The sequence below is a fragment of the Trachemys scripta genome, chromosome 5 (genome assembly GCF_013100865.1).
Source record: "Trachemys scripta elegans isolate TJP31775 chromosome 5, CAS_Tse_1.0, whole genome shotgun sequence".
In the NCBI taxonomy this organism is placed as follows: Eukaryota; Metazoa; Chordata; order Testudines; family Emydidae; genus Trachemys; species Trachemys scripta.
In genome coordinates, this window is record NC_048302.1 from 78,481,216 (window position 1) to 78,496,867 (window position 15,652).

The window sequence follows — 15,652 nt, forward strand, 5'->3', positions numbered from 1 at the left end:
GCTAGTAAGCATATAGTAGCACATACCATCATTGTTTGTGAAACTGATTAGAGGCATAGGGATATCTTTTTATTTTGTAGTCAGTGGAATTTTTACCAACCATTAAGTTGCTCTTTTAAAACATAAATAAATAAGGTTTAGCCTTCTCTTAAACCAGGGTAAATAGCTTGGTTGTTTTCTAAAATATTTTTTTTCTATCCAGTTACAGTCTTCTCTTGATACTACATTTTAATGTTATGTGTATATCAGTAAAGTAAGTCTGAAAATGTGATTTAAAAAAAATGATAAATCAACTTACAAAGAAGGCTCAATCATGGTGTTTAATTGGGACTCGGCAAATTACATTTTTTTAAAATTTTAGTCGTGGTCAGTAAAATAAAGAATCATAGAACTGGAAAGAACCTCGAGAGGTCATCTAGTCCAGTCCCCTGCACTCGGGGCAGGACTAAGTATTATCTAGACCATCCCTGACAGGTGTTTGTCAAACTGCTCGTAAAAATCCCCAATGATGGAGATTCCACCACCTCCCTAGGCAATTTATTCCAGTGCTTAACCACTCTCAGAGTTAGGAAGTTTTTTGTAATGTCCAACCTAAATTGCCCTTGCTGCAATTTAAGCCCATTGCTTCTTGTCCTATCCTCAGCGGTTATGAAGAACAATTTTTCACCCTCCTCCTTGTAACAACCTTTTATGTACTTGAAAACTATTACCATGTCCCCTCTGTCTTCTCTTCTCCAGATTAAACAAACCCAAATTTTTCAATCTTCCCTCATAGGTCATGTTTTCTAGACCTTTAATCATTTTTGTTGCTCTTCTCTGGATTTTCTCCAATTTGTCCACATCTTTCCTGAAATGTGGCGCCCACAACTGTACACAATACTCCAGCTGAGGCCTAATCAGTGCAGAGTAGAGCAGAAGAATTACTTCTCGTGTCTTACTTATAATACTCTTGCTAATACATCCCAGAATGATGTTTGCTTTTTTTGCAACAGCGTTACACTGTTGACTCATATGTTCATTTATATATTAATACATCATCGATCTAATGTTTCTAGCATTTTTAATGCTATCAGAAACTGCATGTTCTTCCAGTTCTCACTATTGTTTAATCTGGATAAAAGGTGCCATATAGTCTCAAGTGGCAATTTGATATGTGCTTGTACATTGTTGTTTTGAATTGGCCTTTTTTAAATGTTTGTTTGCTAGCCTATGATGGCTATTCTGGAAATAATATGATTGAACTCACCTTGAAATTTAGGGATGAGGATGCAACCCCTGTCAAATGTATAACTTGTTCAGTTTATCCACCAGTATTAACCAGTTAGGCTCACAAGAAGTAATTTTGGAAATGTGTCCCTTCAAAATGGGATTTCAGGTAAGCTCGAAAAGAGAATATTTATATGAGGAGCTTGTTCTTCTCTCTGTAATTTTCTCTGTCCCCAGCTGCTGCTGTTAGCTATCTTTTGTTCGAAGAAGAGCTTTCTCCATTATCACAAACAAGCTTCTCTTTTTGCTTGATCCTACAGTGAAGTCACAATCATCTGCTGAAGATATCAGTCTGTTGGCATGGAAATCTATCTAAGGCATTTCTAATGCAAACCCTCCCCGTGGTATTTAGATACCATGAAAGGGCTGTAATGTCATAACTTGAAATTTCCTTTTTAATAAAATCGTATGTTTAAAGTTTATCTGTAGAAAACTGTTGTACCACAAAAGGTTAAAGAGCTTTGAGTGACGGGGAGAAGGGGAGGAATTGGTTACATTTGGGCTTCTTACATTTCACTGCACTGCAGAAGTGCACTTAGGGGGTTTCTTCCCCATATGTGAGGAAATAAGTGTATAAATTCTAATAAAGTGTGGTTGTACTCTGAAAAGTGACTCTGTAAAAACATCATAGTATTTTCATATTTTTCTTTCTCAATGGATGCATTGAATTGGCTCCATTTATAAGTCAAAGATGATTTTTCTAACTGCTGTCCCTGCAAACTGAGACAGAGAGCTGGAATTCAAACTCTGTTCTTTCTAACCGCTTAATCAGTAATAAAGATTCTATTGTCAGAACTTAGCTGACAGTTTTGTTGTTAATGCATAGAGCAGAATGCAGTCTAGGTTTGTCTTTCATAACGTTTTGTCATTAGTGCGATCTGTACTAAAAATATTTTTTGTCAGTAAAGTAAGCAGCTGAGATTCAGACATACCGAATTAAATGGTGTATAGCAAATCTGGTGAATAGGACACTGAAGCATGGGTTCTTATTTCCAGCTATGTTACTGATTGTGTGTAACCTGGGGTAATCACTTAACCTCTTTGTGCCGTGGTGTCTCATCTGTAAAATAGGAATAATACCGTTTACCCATCTCTGTAAAGTGCTTTGAGATCCATGGAAGAAAAATGCTATTTAAGCATGTGGTTATTTTACTTATAACTGACTCTCTTAATTTTTAAATAATAGCTTCCATTAAAAAGGGTAATTATCTATGTAAATCCCATTGTCATCAAGGAGAGGCCAGATCCCATTAATTACTTGTTATGTGCTTAGACATTTTCAAAATGCCTATGAAGTACATAAGGAAATACCAGGAAACTTGATTTTATTATAATTCTTTAAAAAAAAAAAAAAAAAAAAAAGAAGTTTGACTGTTGTTTCTTTCCACTGGAAGCTGAAATGGAGTTGAAACCATGTACTTCTAGCTGTTGATGGTATTTTAATAAAACATACAGTCAGCTGGTGAAAGCTGCTTTCTGGGCTCCACCGTTTTCCTTTTAATTTTGAACATAAACATTTGAAAGTCAAGTCTAGTAATTTGATTTCAAAGGAAAGCTGCTTGAAACAAGCATCAGTCTGAGCTAATGGGAGCCATATGCTGAATCCTTTATAAAGTGTTGAGGTTTACCAAAAAAAAAAAAAGTTTTAGGAAAAGAATATTTGATTTTTTTTTTAACAGATCTTTACTTAAAAAATTTGTTGTAAATCTTGTATTCGAAAGGCTAAATGCTATTTATACATATAATTGGTGTTAATATATTAAATTAAATTGTAAACACAAGATACTTTCTGTTGCTGTGCATCAAAGAATGTCTTCACTTAACTACAACCACAGAGTACTTGGAACTTCCCAGAGCCCAAGGGTGTTTAAGATAAAACTTGGCAAATTAGTACCTCCGTAAGTGTGGGTCTCTGAGGCTCTCTCTCACTAGGTCTATTGTAAGTTTTACAGATGTTCTGTTCCTCTTTGAAGAATCACAAATTATCTCGAGGAGATGGTTTATTGGCATCTGTAGGTTTAACTATAGAATTAATTCTGACAGCAGTGAAGATGAATGAGGGTTGCCTTGTCAAAGTTAACCAACTCTCAAAGGAATTAGCAAGGAGTGAATTATGATAGCCTTTTACAATACTAATATATGTCAGCCATTCCTTTTGAATTTAAAATGTGTATGGATTCCTGTTGAATATTTTACCTGATTTGCTTACATAAAAAACCCAATTTCCAGATGCTTTAGTGGTAACTAATTATGCAAATTAAGCTCACAATTTTAGAACAATATTTGCAGACTTGCTGTTTGAAAATTGGGGCTTACAGGGCCTTGTCTGCACTTTGCATACTTTACAAAACAGTTTCTTATACACGGTGTACACAGATATTTCTACATAAAAAGGAAGCACCAAGTGTTTCTAAAATAAAAAGAACTTTACTACTTGATGACTAGTATGCAGCCATCTGAAACTAACAATTCACAACATTCTGAATCCAATCTCTTCCTTCAGAAGACTAATAAAAAATTGTAAAGGATCATTTATTAAATCGTAATGATTCCTCGGGTTAAGTGGCCTATTTAAAAAGGAAGATCTCGTATTCCAGTTGTAATCCTTTGTGTGTGTACTCACTAATTCTGATGCTTTTCAGGTATGAGACCAATTATTAGGGCAATGTCATCTTCTCTCCAATACAATGTCATTTTTGTAGATAGAATCATAGGACTGGAAGGGATCTTGAGAGGTCATCTAGTCCAGTCCCCTGCACTCATGGCAGGACTAAGTATTCTCTACATACATTTGAACACTGACTTTCTTATATTTATGTCTCGTTGATTTTTAAAGATTTTATCTTCATATGTTTATATAAATAATTTTTCCTGTTGACAGATAAAATATTCGTTTGTCTTAACAATAGTATAATTAACTCTTCAGGTTTTTTCCCCTCTTAAAAGATTAGGAATGCTGTGCCTACCTGCTTTTGCCTTCTGTCATGTGTAACCCTGTCTACTATTCTTCCTAATCAGATGTCCACCATTTTCCAGATTGTTGTTGGTTATTACTTTCTATAGTAATCTAGTAACGTTCCAATCACTTTGCAGACAGGTAAAATAAAAATGTCCCAAAGAGCTTCTAATTCAAGGCTCCAGTCCTGAAGTCAAATATACATGGGGCAGATCTTTGCACTCACAAGGAGTCCAACTGAAGGCAATGGAGCTCTGTATAGGTTCTAAGCTCTGCCAACATATATCCAATTGCAGAATGAAGACCTATTTAGGTGGTAGGCAATAGTATTCCAGAGAGATACAGAACAAATAAACTTATTTTAAATCCACTTCCATATTTTTATGTATGTTTTTTTAAATCCTTAATGCATCTCTGTTCACATGTGTCCCTACTGTCCAACAGAATATGCAACTGGCATATTTGAAAAATAAATATTACACATAGGGTTAACCTAAAGCAATTATGAAAACTTTTTTACAAAATACTCAGTGCAACAATTCTGAGTATTGTTTAAGGTTAGATGCATTTGATTTTCCATTTGTGAGCCCTGTGTGAGCACACTGTATCTGCTTAGTAAAAAACAAGACAATTAAAATTAATGGGGCCACACTCAGAACTTCTAATAATCCCTTTGAATTTCAGGAGTGGGTTGGATCTGAATTCCTAGATTTGAACCCACTTCCATATATTTGGTTTCTGATCTTATCCAAAACTGCATTCTAGTTGTTGTTCAGATTTGCTGAAATCTCATGAGAACAGCTCATGAAGTTTCAAAGCCATTTAATCTAAACCTGCAACCCAGTGGTTGATCAGTCTGTGACCTGAACTGTATGTAGTCCAAACCTGATTGGAATCCTAACACCAACTCTTCAGCCCATTGTTACTATCTAGTATTCTGTTATGGTTAAGGAAACCTCCAATCCTTCTGCTTTTTCACTGGCTACGTAGGAAGCATTGCCGTACTTTTGGGACCATCTGGGAACTATTACCACTGAAACAGGAGATAAAGAGCAGACTTTAAATGTGTATGTACTGTATACTTATCTCATCAAGTTGTTTCTCATCCTGTAACCTTTTAAGTTTAAAAGTTTTTCTGTGCTCTTAAAGTATTGGCTAATAAAATATATTTTCAAGACTTCATGGGAAAAATTAATTGGATAAGTAACCTGGCAAGTTAAAATAAAGTTCACCTAAAGCAGATAACACAACAGTCTGTACTTGTTCATATTTCATCAACAAAACTTAAAAATTCCTTTTTAATCTACAGTCATGCAAAGTCATTACATCTGTAGACCAAGGAAGGAGCTCTTCTGAACATAACTCTTTAGGTATTTGATGCTTTTGTGCCACTGAGCAGAGGGCATAATACAGCTGGCCAGCAAACTAAAAATATGGCTCATTATCAGAATTTCCAGAATTTTTTTTCTAATTTTTGTTGCAATTTAAAAAAAAAATCAAAATTCTCTCTAGTACAAACTGTAGATGACCCATACAACCAGGATTTGAAAAGAGAGAGCTATGCCTACAAAAATGTGTATGAACCCATTGCATTCACAAGTTCATGCTTGTGTGTACAGTTGTTGCTTTGCACATGCAAACTTGGGATTCTGCAGCTGCAGTGGGTGAGCATGAATTTTTGTGGGTTCAAGTATTGGATCATTCTTTGAAAATATTCCCTGAACATTTTAGTGCACCCTCAATGTCAAAAATGTATTGTCCTTGATTTCTCTAAGTTGTGGTTCTTATTTTGAAGGTTTTATCGCAAAAGCGATATAAATTATACAAAATTGTGTACATTGTAATGGACACATCTCTGTATACTTGTTCTGTGAGCAACATTTAAATGAAACCCTTCATTGAATATCTACTGTCTTTCTACAGGTGATGTATCACCAATCAATATGTCTCCCATCAGTCAGTCACAGTTTATCCCACTTGGGGAAATCCTTTGCTTGGCCATCTCAGCAATGAACTCTGCACGAAAACAAGTCACGCAAGAAGCACTAATGGAACACCTAACAACCTGCTTCCCAGGTAACCATACACTAATGAAACACTAATCATATGAACCTGGATTTTTTTAAGTGCAGTCAAAGATTTCCTCCTAAAGTGTTGATTAAAATGTTTGTTACTTTAGAAAAGGAAGCTTCGTAGATAACCTGCTTTGCTTATTCATGGATTCCAAAGCCAGAATGGATCATTGTGATTATCCAGTCTGACCTCCTGTAAAATATAAGCCATAGAACTTCCCCAAAATCATTTCTAGAACATATCTTTTTTAGAAAAATATCCAATCTTTATTTAAAAACTGTCAGGATGGAGACTCCACTGTGACCCTTGGTAAATTCTTTCAGTGGTTAATATCCACACGTCTAAAAAAATTATACTCTATTTCCGGTCTGAATTTGTCTAGCTTAAACTTCCACATGTTCGCTTGTGTTATATTGTTGTCTGCTAGATTGAAGCGTCTATTATCATATATTTGTTCCCCAGGTAGGTACTTAGACTGTGATCAAGTCAGCCCCAACCCTCTCTTTGTTAAGCTAAATAGATCAAACTCTGAGTGTGTCTTTATAAGGCATATTTTCTAATTCTTTAATCATTCTAGGGACTCTTCTTTGAACCCTCTCCAGTTTATCAACATCCTTCTTGAATTGTGGACAACTGAACTGGACACGGTATTCCAGTAGTGGTTGTACCAATGCCAAATACAGAGGTAAAATACCCTCTCTATTCCTACTCAGGATTCCCCTGTTTATGCATCCCCAGGTTGCTTTTTTTGGCCATGCCATCACACTGAGAGCTCCTGTTCAGCTAGTTATCCACAACGACCCCCAAATTTTGTCCAGAGCCACTGTTGTAGATGGCAGCTCCAATTAATCCTGAGATTTGAAGCAAAATTGACAGAAACGCTAAGACCTGATTCTGCAACCCTTACAGCCATGAGTTATTCTTACTCTCACTGGCAATCATGTTCACTTCAAGAGGGTTGCTCACATGATTTAAACTTTATAGGGTTGATTCCTAATTCAGTGAACGATATGAAGAAATTTACAGAGGTTATATTGAACATTTACAAATCAGTATAATATTCTGGCCTATTTTTTTCTTTTCTGTTTTTTAATTGACTTCAGAATATGCTTGTCCAATATTTCTTGCGAAATATCTGAAACTTCTGCAGGATCATAGTTTAAAGCACTTAGGGACCAGTGTTGTTTTTAGTTGTGTTTAAAGCACTTAGGGACCAGTGTGAGGTAGGTATAGCTACTCCTTAAATATCCCCTGAATAGCCTGCTTACCATAGCACTTAAATGTGCCCAAACAAGCTAATCAGCAATGTACATGTGGCACTGGATTGCACTGTGCCTTTTTAATCCCTAAAATTGGAAAGGGAGCATGCTGGGATAGAAAGTGTGTGTCAGGAACTAAGTACACTTACTCCACATGGTAGATTCCATGTTGGTTTTTACTAGGTCATTTAGAGTTTTATTTACTTAATCACAGACCAAAAGGAACTGTCCATTCCTCATGCAATCATTTCTGATAGAGTCCTTCATGTACACGTGTAAAATCATTCCGTCTCCAAGAACAGGATTCCCATCTACTGAATTAGTGGCCCTCCCAGCCACTTTGGACAGGCTGGCAAAACTGCTGTGGCATGGTACAAATAATAAAGAATATTAGTGTCTGCCTCAGTGGGCTTATGTTTAAATCTAAAGGAGGTCAGTAGTTTTTGTTTTTTTTTCATAGACCTTCAGACTTCCGATGCTGGTCTTGCCTTCTACCTTCTCCACTCTCCATAGCTTTAAAAAGCTGGGAGGCCTGCTCTTGGAGCTGACACCTCTCCCCACTATGACCAAAAGTCTTTAGCAGCTATAGATTTGGCCACTTTATCATAACCAGTCTTGCTGATGGCGTTTCATAAAAATGCATTTTTCTTCTGTTAAATTCAGGTGGTTTTTATGTCAGTATATGCTAATAATTCTTTATAAAATGGTGACATGGAAATATCCCAGACACAGTAACACTTACAAAAGGAAAAATATTAAAAATAATGTGCGGGTGCATGTCGTCTCCATACCAACAGCCTATATCTGGGGTTGGTGAATGATGCAAAAGGCACCCTGTGTAGGCATCTCTAGACAGTGTAATATAAAAGGAATGGGCACAGGGGTGGCCATCAGGAACTCCTGAGTTCTAATCCCAGCTCTACTGCTTGCTTGCTCGGTGACCTTGGGCAAGTTGTTTAGCCACTATGTGCCTCAGTTTCCCCACCTTTAAACAGGTTGCTATTACTAACCTACCTCCCATCGCTGGTGTAAAGATTAATTACTTAAATTTCTATATTCAAAAAAATATATATCTTACTCTGCCTTGGAACTCCTGTTATAGCTAGATATATATGTCTCTATGTTTTTGGTTTTGGGTTTTTTTTTTTTTTTTTTTTTTAAACTGTAGGATAACAGAGCATATGGAGTTGTGCAGCCTTATAGTGTGTAGGACTTTCCCTATGGCTGATAGTAAGTCTTGAGATTTTGAAAAGAGAAAAAAATTCTGGATTTGGAACTATGTCTAAAATAAAGATTTTTGTCTGCCATTCAAATAATTACAGTGTTTGGGGTTCTTTAAGGAAGCTCAATTCTGCCCTCTGATATATCTGGAGAAAGTACAGTAAGTACCGTATATTTTGTAAACACTAGTTTTTTGTCTCAGCCTGTGGTTTTATTTATAAAGTTTCTCCAGTGATCTCTGCATACTGCAAAGTTAATGATCCATTATGTGGGGCATAAGGTGGAGAGGGCAATCAAAGTTCACACTTCTAGTTCTAGTATAGTTTGTCTCAGTTATTTTCTCCAAGTCAGGCTTACTTCAGTAACACTCCTTTAGTAAGTATAGGGAAGGTTCCAAAGAGTGAAACATTGGGAGGAAGCTTGTAATCCAGATCATTTATCAAAAACCTGATTAGGTACTTGAAATTCTAAATTATTAGATACATCCCTTGAGTTTCTTATGCATGTGAGTATTGGTTGGTTTGGTATTTCTGCTGCTCCTATCAGACAAAAACACACACAAAAATAATTCAGCAGGCTGGAATATTTTATAGTCTATGCTTGCAAGTATCCCCAGGCAAGTTGGCACAGTCTCTTGCCGCCTCCCCCTTTTTTCCAGCAAGGAGTACGTGGTCTTTCTAAAGTCTGAGATTAATAAAAAGCCTATCTTGCATTTCCCATCCCCCCCCCCCCACTCACCCCTCCCAAAAACAAATTTAAAAAGTCCTAAATTATTTTTTTGCTTTGTTTTTTCCCCATCACTGTTCTTCTACTTTGCTGTTAAAAAGGAACTCCTTTCCCTTCCACCCTTGCAGTTATAACATAATTAAAATATTGAATATCACTGTATTAGCTCTCTTCAGGAGAGCCACATCATCCAGTGAAGGGGACCATTCTTGGTGCTGGCTGGTCTTTCCATTTGTCTCCCCATCCCTTATAGAAATTAACGAGTCCCAGCTTTTTGAGAATAAGTATTTTCTCAATAGGTGTTTTAAAATATCCCATATCCTTTTATATATTAATAGTTTCTCTTCCCCAGTTGGATTGTGAATAACTAAGAGGAGAGCATTACTGAGTACGTAATTCTAAATTCTATACTGTCAAATAATTTGTCTTTCTCTCACCATGTAGGAACATTTGCATGTCTAGGGCCTACACTAACAAGTTAGGTCAACCCAGCTACATACCTCAGGGTGTGAAAAATCTACCCCCTTGAGCGACATAGCTAAGCCAACTAACTCCTGGTGTAAACAAGATTAGGTCGACGGAATTCTTCTGTAGGCTTAGCTACTTCTCCTCAGAGTGGTTCTACACCAGTGGTTCTCAACCAGGGATACGTGTACCCTGGGGATATGTAGAGGTCTTCCGGGGGTGCATCAACTCATCTAGATATTTGCCTAGTTTTATAACAGGCTACATAAAAAGCACTAGCGAAGTCCATACAAATTAAAATTTCATCCAGACAATGACTTGTTTATATTGCTCTATATGCTATGCACTGAAATGTAAGTACAATATTTCTATTCCAATCGATTTATTTCATAATTATATGGTAAAAATGAGAAAGTAAGCAATATTTCAGTAATATTGTGGCTGTGACACTTTTGTATGTTTGTCTGATTTTGTAAGCAAGTAGTTTTTAAGTGAGACGAAACTTGGGGATACGCAAGACAAATCAGACTCCTGGAAGGGTACAGTAGTCTGGAAAGGTTGAGAGCCACTGACCTAAACCAAGGGGAGAACCCTTCCAGTTGGCATAGGTAGGGTCTTCACAGTAGCCACTTGTCACAAGGTCACTTGTGCTGTAAAGACAGGTACTTCCCTGGGTTTTATGGCATGTGTAAACTTCGTAACCACAGTTGCCATTCTCAGACTGAGGAAAAATAAACCTCTTTCCTCAGTGCAGGATCTTACAGTTGCATACTAGCCCTGTAGTTTGCTGAGCCAATGTGCAGACATAAATCTGGGCCACAGCTATATCTGAAATAAGGTATGCTAATTATTTATAACATCACATAGCAACCACTCTACATCTTAAACTAGTATTTCATGAGCCAATCAGAATGTTTCTTTTATCCCTTGTTAAGCCATAGTGCCAGCTCAGGAGAAAATCATTTTAGAAGATTTAACACCAGTTAAACACTATTTAAAATGTATTTTTCGTAAACTTATACACTGGTATTGGGGAAAAAAATGTTTGTAATAATAATAAACATCTTATTTATGTGTATTGTGTTTTGTCAGTCTTTCTTTTTAAAGAGAGCACTACTACTGTGAATATTGTAATATTCTAATTTAGAATCGTGCAAGAAGATGTTTATGAAATCCTGCATTATGTTTATTGACCAGATTTAAAATCTCATATACTAAATGTAAATCTATTAAATCCAGGATAACAGCTAAGAATTTAACCTCTTTTCCTGCATTTGGCATCTACCCTCTAGTGACTATGAACCTGGCTTTAACAAAGCTTACAGCTAAAGTTTATGGGTATATAATGACTTTGCTGTTTTTAATAGTTTTTACAGATTTTTTTGTAATGTTGTTAACCAAATCAGCTTACAGTGTTGAAAATTTCTGTAACAGAATACGTGCCCCTGTGTTAATATTCACTTGTGAAGTAAAGAAGTGATATTCAGATGGCTGCTGCACTGAGGTAAAGTCCACCTCAAAAATATATAATTGCTGTACATTCATTTTTACATTGAATGCCCAATGTATATGCAGCAGTGAAAAGATGTACTTTACATTAAGTGAGTTCACCTTAGGTCAGTGTTCTTTGTGAGCAACAAACAAGACATAATCTTCTGTCTGGAAGCTCTGTGGAAGGCACAGTAGACTCTCTTGAGATGCAGCAAATGTACATGTCTGATGATTCAATGTCCAGACAGTTTCTGCTTTTGAATTATTAAAGCACTACATAATCTTAAATAACTCCGCTGCTGTCATACAGTATTTTAAATGCCAGAATCTCTAATATATATATATATATTATTTTTTACTGGTGCTTCTCTTTAGTGGGGGAGTAGAACAAGAAAGAAAGACGACCAGCCTCTGGAGATGGTGAGGGAGTTTACATATAAACAGGATATTGTCAGGGTGTCACTGGCAGCCCCAACAGGAGCATCCTTCTGCGGCAGGCCACATCATGACAGGCATGCCTGCCTCAGTTTCCCTCCTTCAGAATCCCAGAATTAGTCTCCAGAGTCTTCCCAAGTATAAATATAGCCCTTGTGGGGTTCAGTTATTGCAAATGTTCTGTATACATTTATCATAATAAAAGTCCCACAATCATAGTCCAGATTTCCCCCAGCATAGTCCAAACAGTATATGCAACATATAGCCCTGGCATCCCTCACCATGCCCCAGCTCAGCACAGCCCACTCCGATCCATGTACCAGGACAGCAATGCCAGCCCCCCGAGCTGGAGTGCAACCCTGCTCTTTCCAGCAGGTTCCCCCACACACCCACCACCTCTCTGCTGGGAGCATCCATCACTCCCCCTGGCCCTCATGGTTCTTCTGGATCCAGCTCTGCAGCCTTGGAGAAGTCAGCAAGTCAGTTCCTCTGCTGCTTCCCTGCCTTCAGCCCTCTCTGGACCGTAGCTCGGTTTCTTTGGCCTAGAGTCAGCAAGAAATCCCTCTGCTGCTCCTTCCTTGAGCCCTCTGGCCCTAGCTCTCTGGTTGGGGGGACACTAGCCAGCAAACCCCTCTTGCTGCCCTCTTGCCTTCAGGCTTCTTCCAGGTCCCAAACATACAAGATATGGCTACACTGCAATAAAAGACCCGCGATGTAGCTATGGTTGGCCTGGGTCTGCTGACTTGGGCTTGTGGGTCTCAGGCGGCAGAACTATAAAATTGCAGTGTAGATGTTCAGGCCCAGGCTTTGAGACCCAGTGAGAGGAGAGGGTCTCAGAGCCCAGGCTCCAATCTGAGCCCAAATGTCTACACTGCAAGGATAATCTTGTGGAAACCAATAGATCTGGTTTCTATTTCTGACTCTAGTGTCTATTGCTGACACCTTTGGCAAGTCACTTAACCTCTCTACCTCAGTTTCTCCACTTGCAAAATAAGGTTATTGATGGATTCCAAGGATAGAAGGGACCATTGTAATCATCTAATCCGACCTCCTGTATAACAGACCATAGAACTTCCCCAAAATAATTCCGTTTGAACTAGAGCAAATCTTTTTTTAAAAAACACTACATCCAATCTTGATTTAGAAATTGGTGGTGGTGGCGGCGAATCCACCGTGACCCTTGGTAAATTCTTCCAATGGTTAGTACCATCACTGTTAAAAAGATTACACCCAGTTCCAGGCTGAATTTGTCTTGCTTCAACTTCTAGACGTTGGATTGTGTTATACGGTCGTCTGTTAGACTGAAGAGCCTATTTTCATATATTTGTTCCCCATGTAGGTATTTAGACTGATCAAGTCACCCATTAACCTTCTCTTTGTTAAGATAAGTAGATTGAACTCCTTGAATCTTTCACTCTAAAGGCATGTTTTCTACTCCTTTAACAATTCTCATGGCTCTTCTCTGAACCCTCTCCAATTTATCAACATCCTTCTCGAACTAGGACTGGACACAGTATTTCAGCAGCGATCGCAGCAAGGCCAAATACAGAGGTAAAATAGCCTCTCTATTCCTACTTGAGATTTCCTTTTTTATACATCCAAGGATCACAGTAGCCTTTTGGCCACAGTGTTGCCTGGGAGTTCATGTTCAACTGATGATCCACCAAGACCCCCAAATCTTTTTCAGAGGCACTGCTTATTAGGATAGAGTCCCCTATTCTGTAAGTTCAGCCTACATTGTGTGTTCCTAGATTCTACACTCGTAGGGGAATTCTGTGTCACTGCATGTGTGCAGAATTCATGGCCCCCGCAGATTTCTTTGCTTCCCTGCAGAAAAAATGACCTCTGATAGGGAAGCTGCAAGAGCGGTCACGTGTTCCTCTCTGGTAGTGCAGGCAGGTCGGTTTGGATACCCAGAGCTGCTGGTAGAGATGTAAATCACCCTTAAGGGTTGGGGCTAGGTAGTTGTGTGAGTGAGAGACACTGTCCCTCTCGCTCACTATTGCAGAACGCTTGGTGTGGAGGAGTAGGGCTTTGGGGTGTTTCTGAGGAGGTAGGCGTGGGGCAGACTCTGTCCCCTCAGGCAGAGCAGAATGTAGCATCCTGCCTGCTTAATGAAGTGTTCCCATTGTTCTTAGTAAATTCCCCCAGAAATATAAAACAGGTGTAAAAATTTTAAGGTTCCTTTACATTGCCAGAGTGGCGTAAAAGAGCCTTATTGTAAAGGACAGTGTGACCTTATAAATGCTTATGGAGCTTTAGGGATTAGAACTACTTTTAAATTTTTGAACTGAATATTTTTTCCTATCAGAATGTGCTCCATGAACTGTTTGCTACTGACCTTTCTGGAGATGGTCAGCAGCCAATATAAATTGTGAGTTTGAGTCCCCAGCCCTCACTTGCTCCTCAGTTGCCTATGATGTAACACTGAGCATATGGCTGCATATATTTGTTGACTAATAACTAGAAGTAAAGGGTCAATACTAGCTACATTACTATTAGACAGAGGGGGGTTGGGGATTTCCTCCAATGCTCTCCACTCCGATTCTCCATCCAATGTATTGTAGTTTAAATAAATTACCAAAATAATTGAAACCAGCATGGTTATATTGCGTTATTTTGACAAATAAAATAGGCAGAATTTTAAAATATTGTGTGCAAAATTCCATCAGGCGTATAGAATCTACTAGATATATGACTTTACAGTTAGCTGTGTTGAAACATATACTGCTTGCGCCCAGCTTACCAAGCAGTCCTTATTGCTGTGTATCAGTGCCTTTGTCCTCTTCACTATTTGAGTTATGAGGCTCAGTTCATTAATTTTTGTAAAGTGCTATGGTATCCCATCCATTCACACATGTAACTACCCAAAGAAACTGGGAATCCCATTACTGAAATGGTGTGGGGATATAGATCTAACTCAGAAAGGGCTTGACTTCAAAAAATGAATTTTGGCAATTATATGTCTTACTGAAATGGAACTGTTTTCACCAGTCAGAATGGCAGGATGCTGTACAGATATGAAAGCATAACAGTAATATTTTTCCAATACCAACAGCTCTGCACCTTGATTGGTTCTGGGTATCCAATTTGCATCATCAGTCTATAGCTAATCTCAAACTAATGTGCAAATATCTGTACTCTTCTTGCTGGACAACTATTATTAGAACAGAGATATTTGTATAATCACTGTACCATTATTTTTCAGTAATCATACAGTGAATATGCAAATCCATCTACTTGGACTTCTGCATGCAGAATAACCAAGCTGTTTGCAGCAGCAAAAAGACCAACTTGGCTTCTTATTCTCTTCAGCAGAAGCTTCAAAACTTGCAAAAGGCAAAGTGAATAGAGCTATCAAATGGTTAATGGAGGGGAACATGAACAAATGGGGGTTTTTAGAGCTTTGACTTATCTTCCTCCTTCAGGTCCTGTCTTGTTCCCATTAAAGTCAATGGGTGCTTTGCCAGTGACTCAGTGGGAGCAAGACTGAGCCCTTCTCATCCCCACTTTACAGGTTTTTATCACTTTGTTTATCTTTTTAATTCTGGAAGGTACCAAGTACGACCGTGATGAGCACATTATGATAATCTAAATAGATGGATCCTATTTCTACCTAATAGCCTTGTCTATCCCAGGGCTTCTTGCACTGTTTCTCTAGCCCTATTCAGTTCTGTCACTGCTAGGAACTTTGGAAGTATTAGTGTAGACTAGAAACATTTTTTTGATCTACTGTTGTCAAATATTGTTTCCACCTGCA

At 38.0% G+C, this 15,652-nt stretch overlaps 1 protein-coding gene across 4 annotated transcripts in view; it reads left to right on the top strand.

Moving 5' to 3' along the window:
- The window catches only part of STOX2 (storkhead box 2), a 108,063-nt gene that overhangs the window by 67,925 nt on the left and 24,486 nt on the right, over window positions 1–15,652 (top strand). For all 4 annotated transcript variants that reach the window (XM_034770779.1, XM_034770781.1, XM_034770782.1 and 1 more), the window contains one exon: window positions 6,146–6,298. In XM_034770779.1, the coding sequence (XP_034626670.1) occupies window positions 6,146–6,298 (153 nt within the window). The remainder of the gene's footprint in view (window positions 1–6,145; window positions 6,299–15,652) is intronic.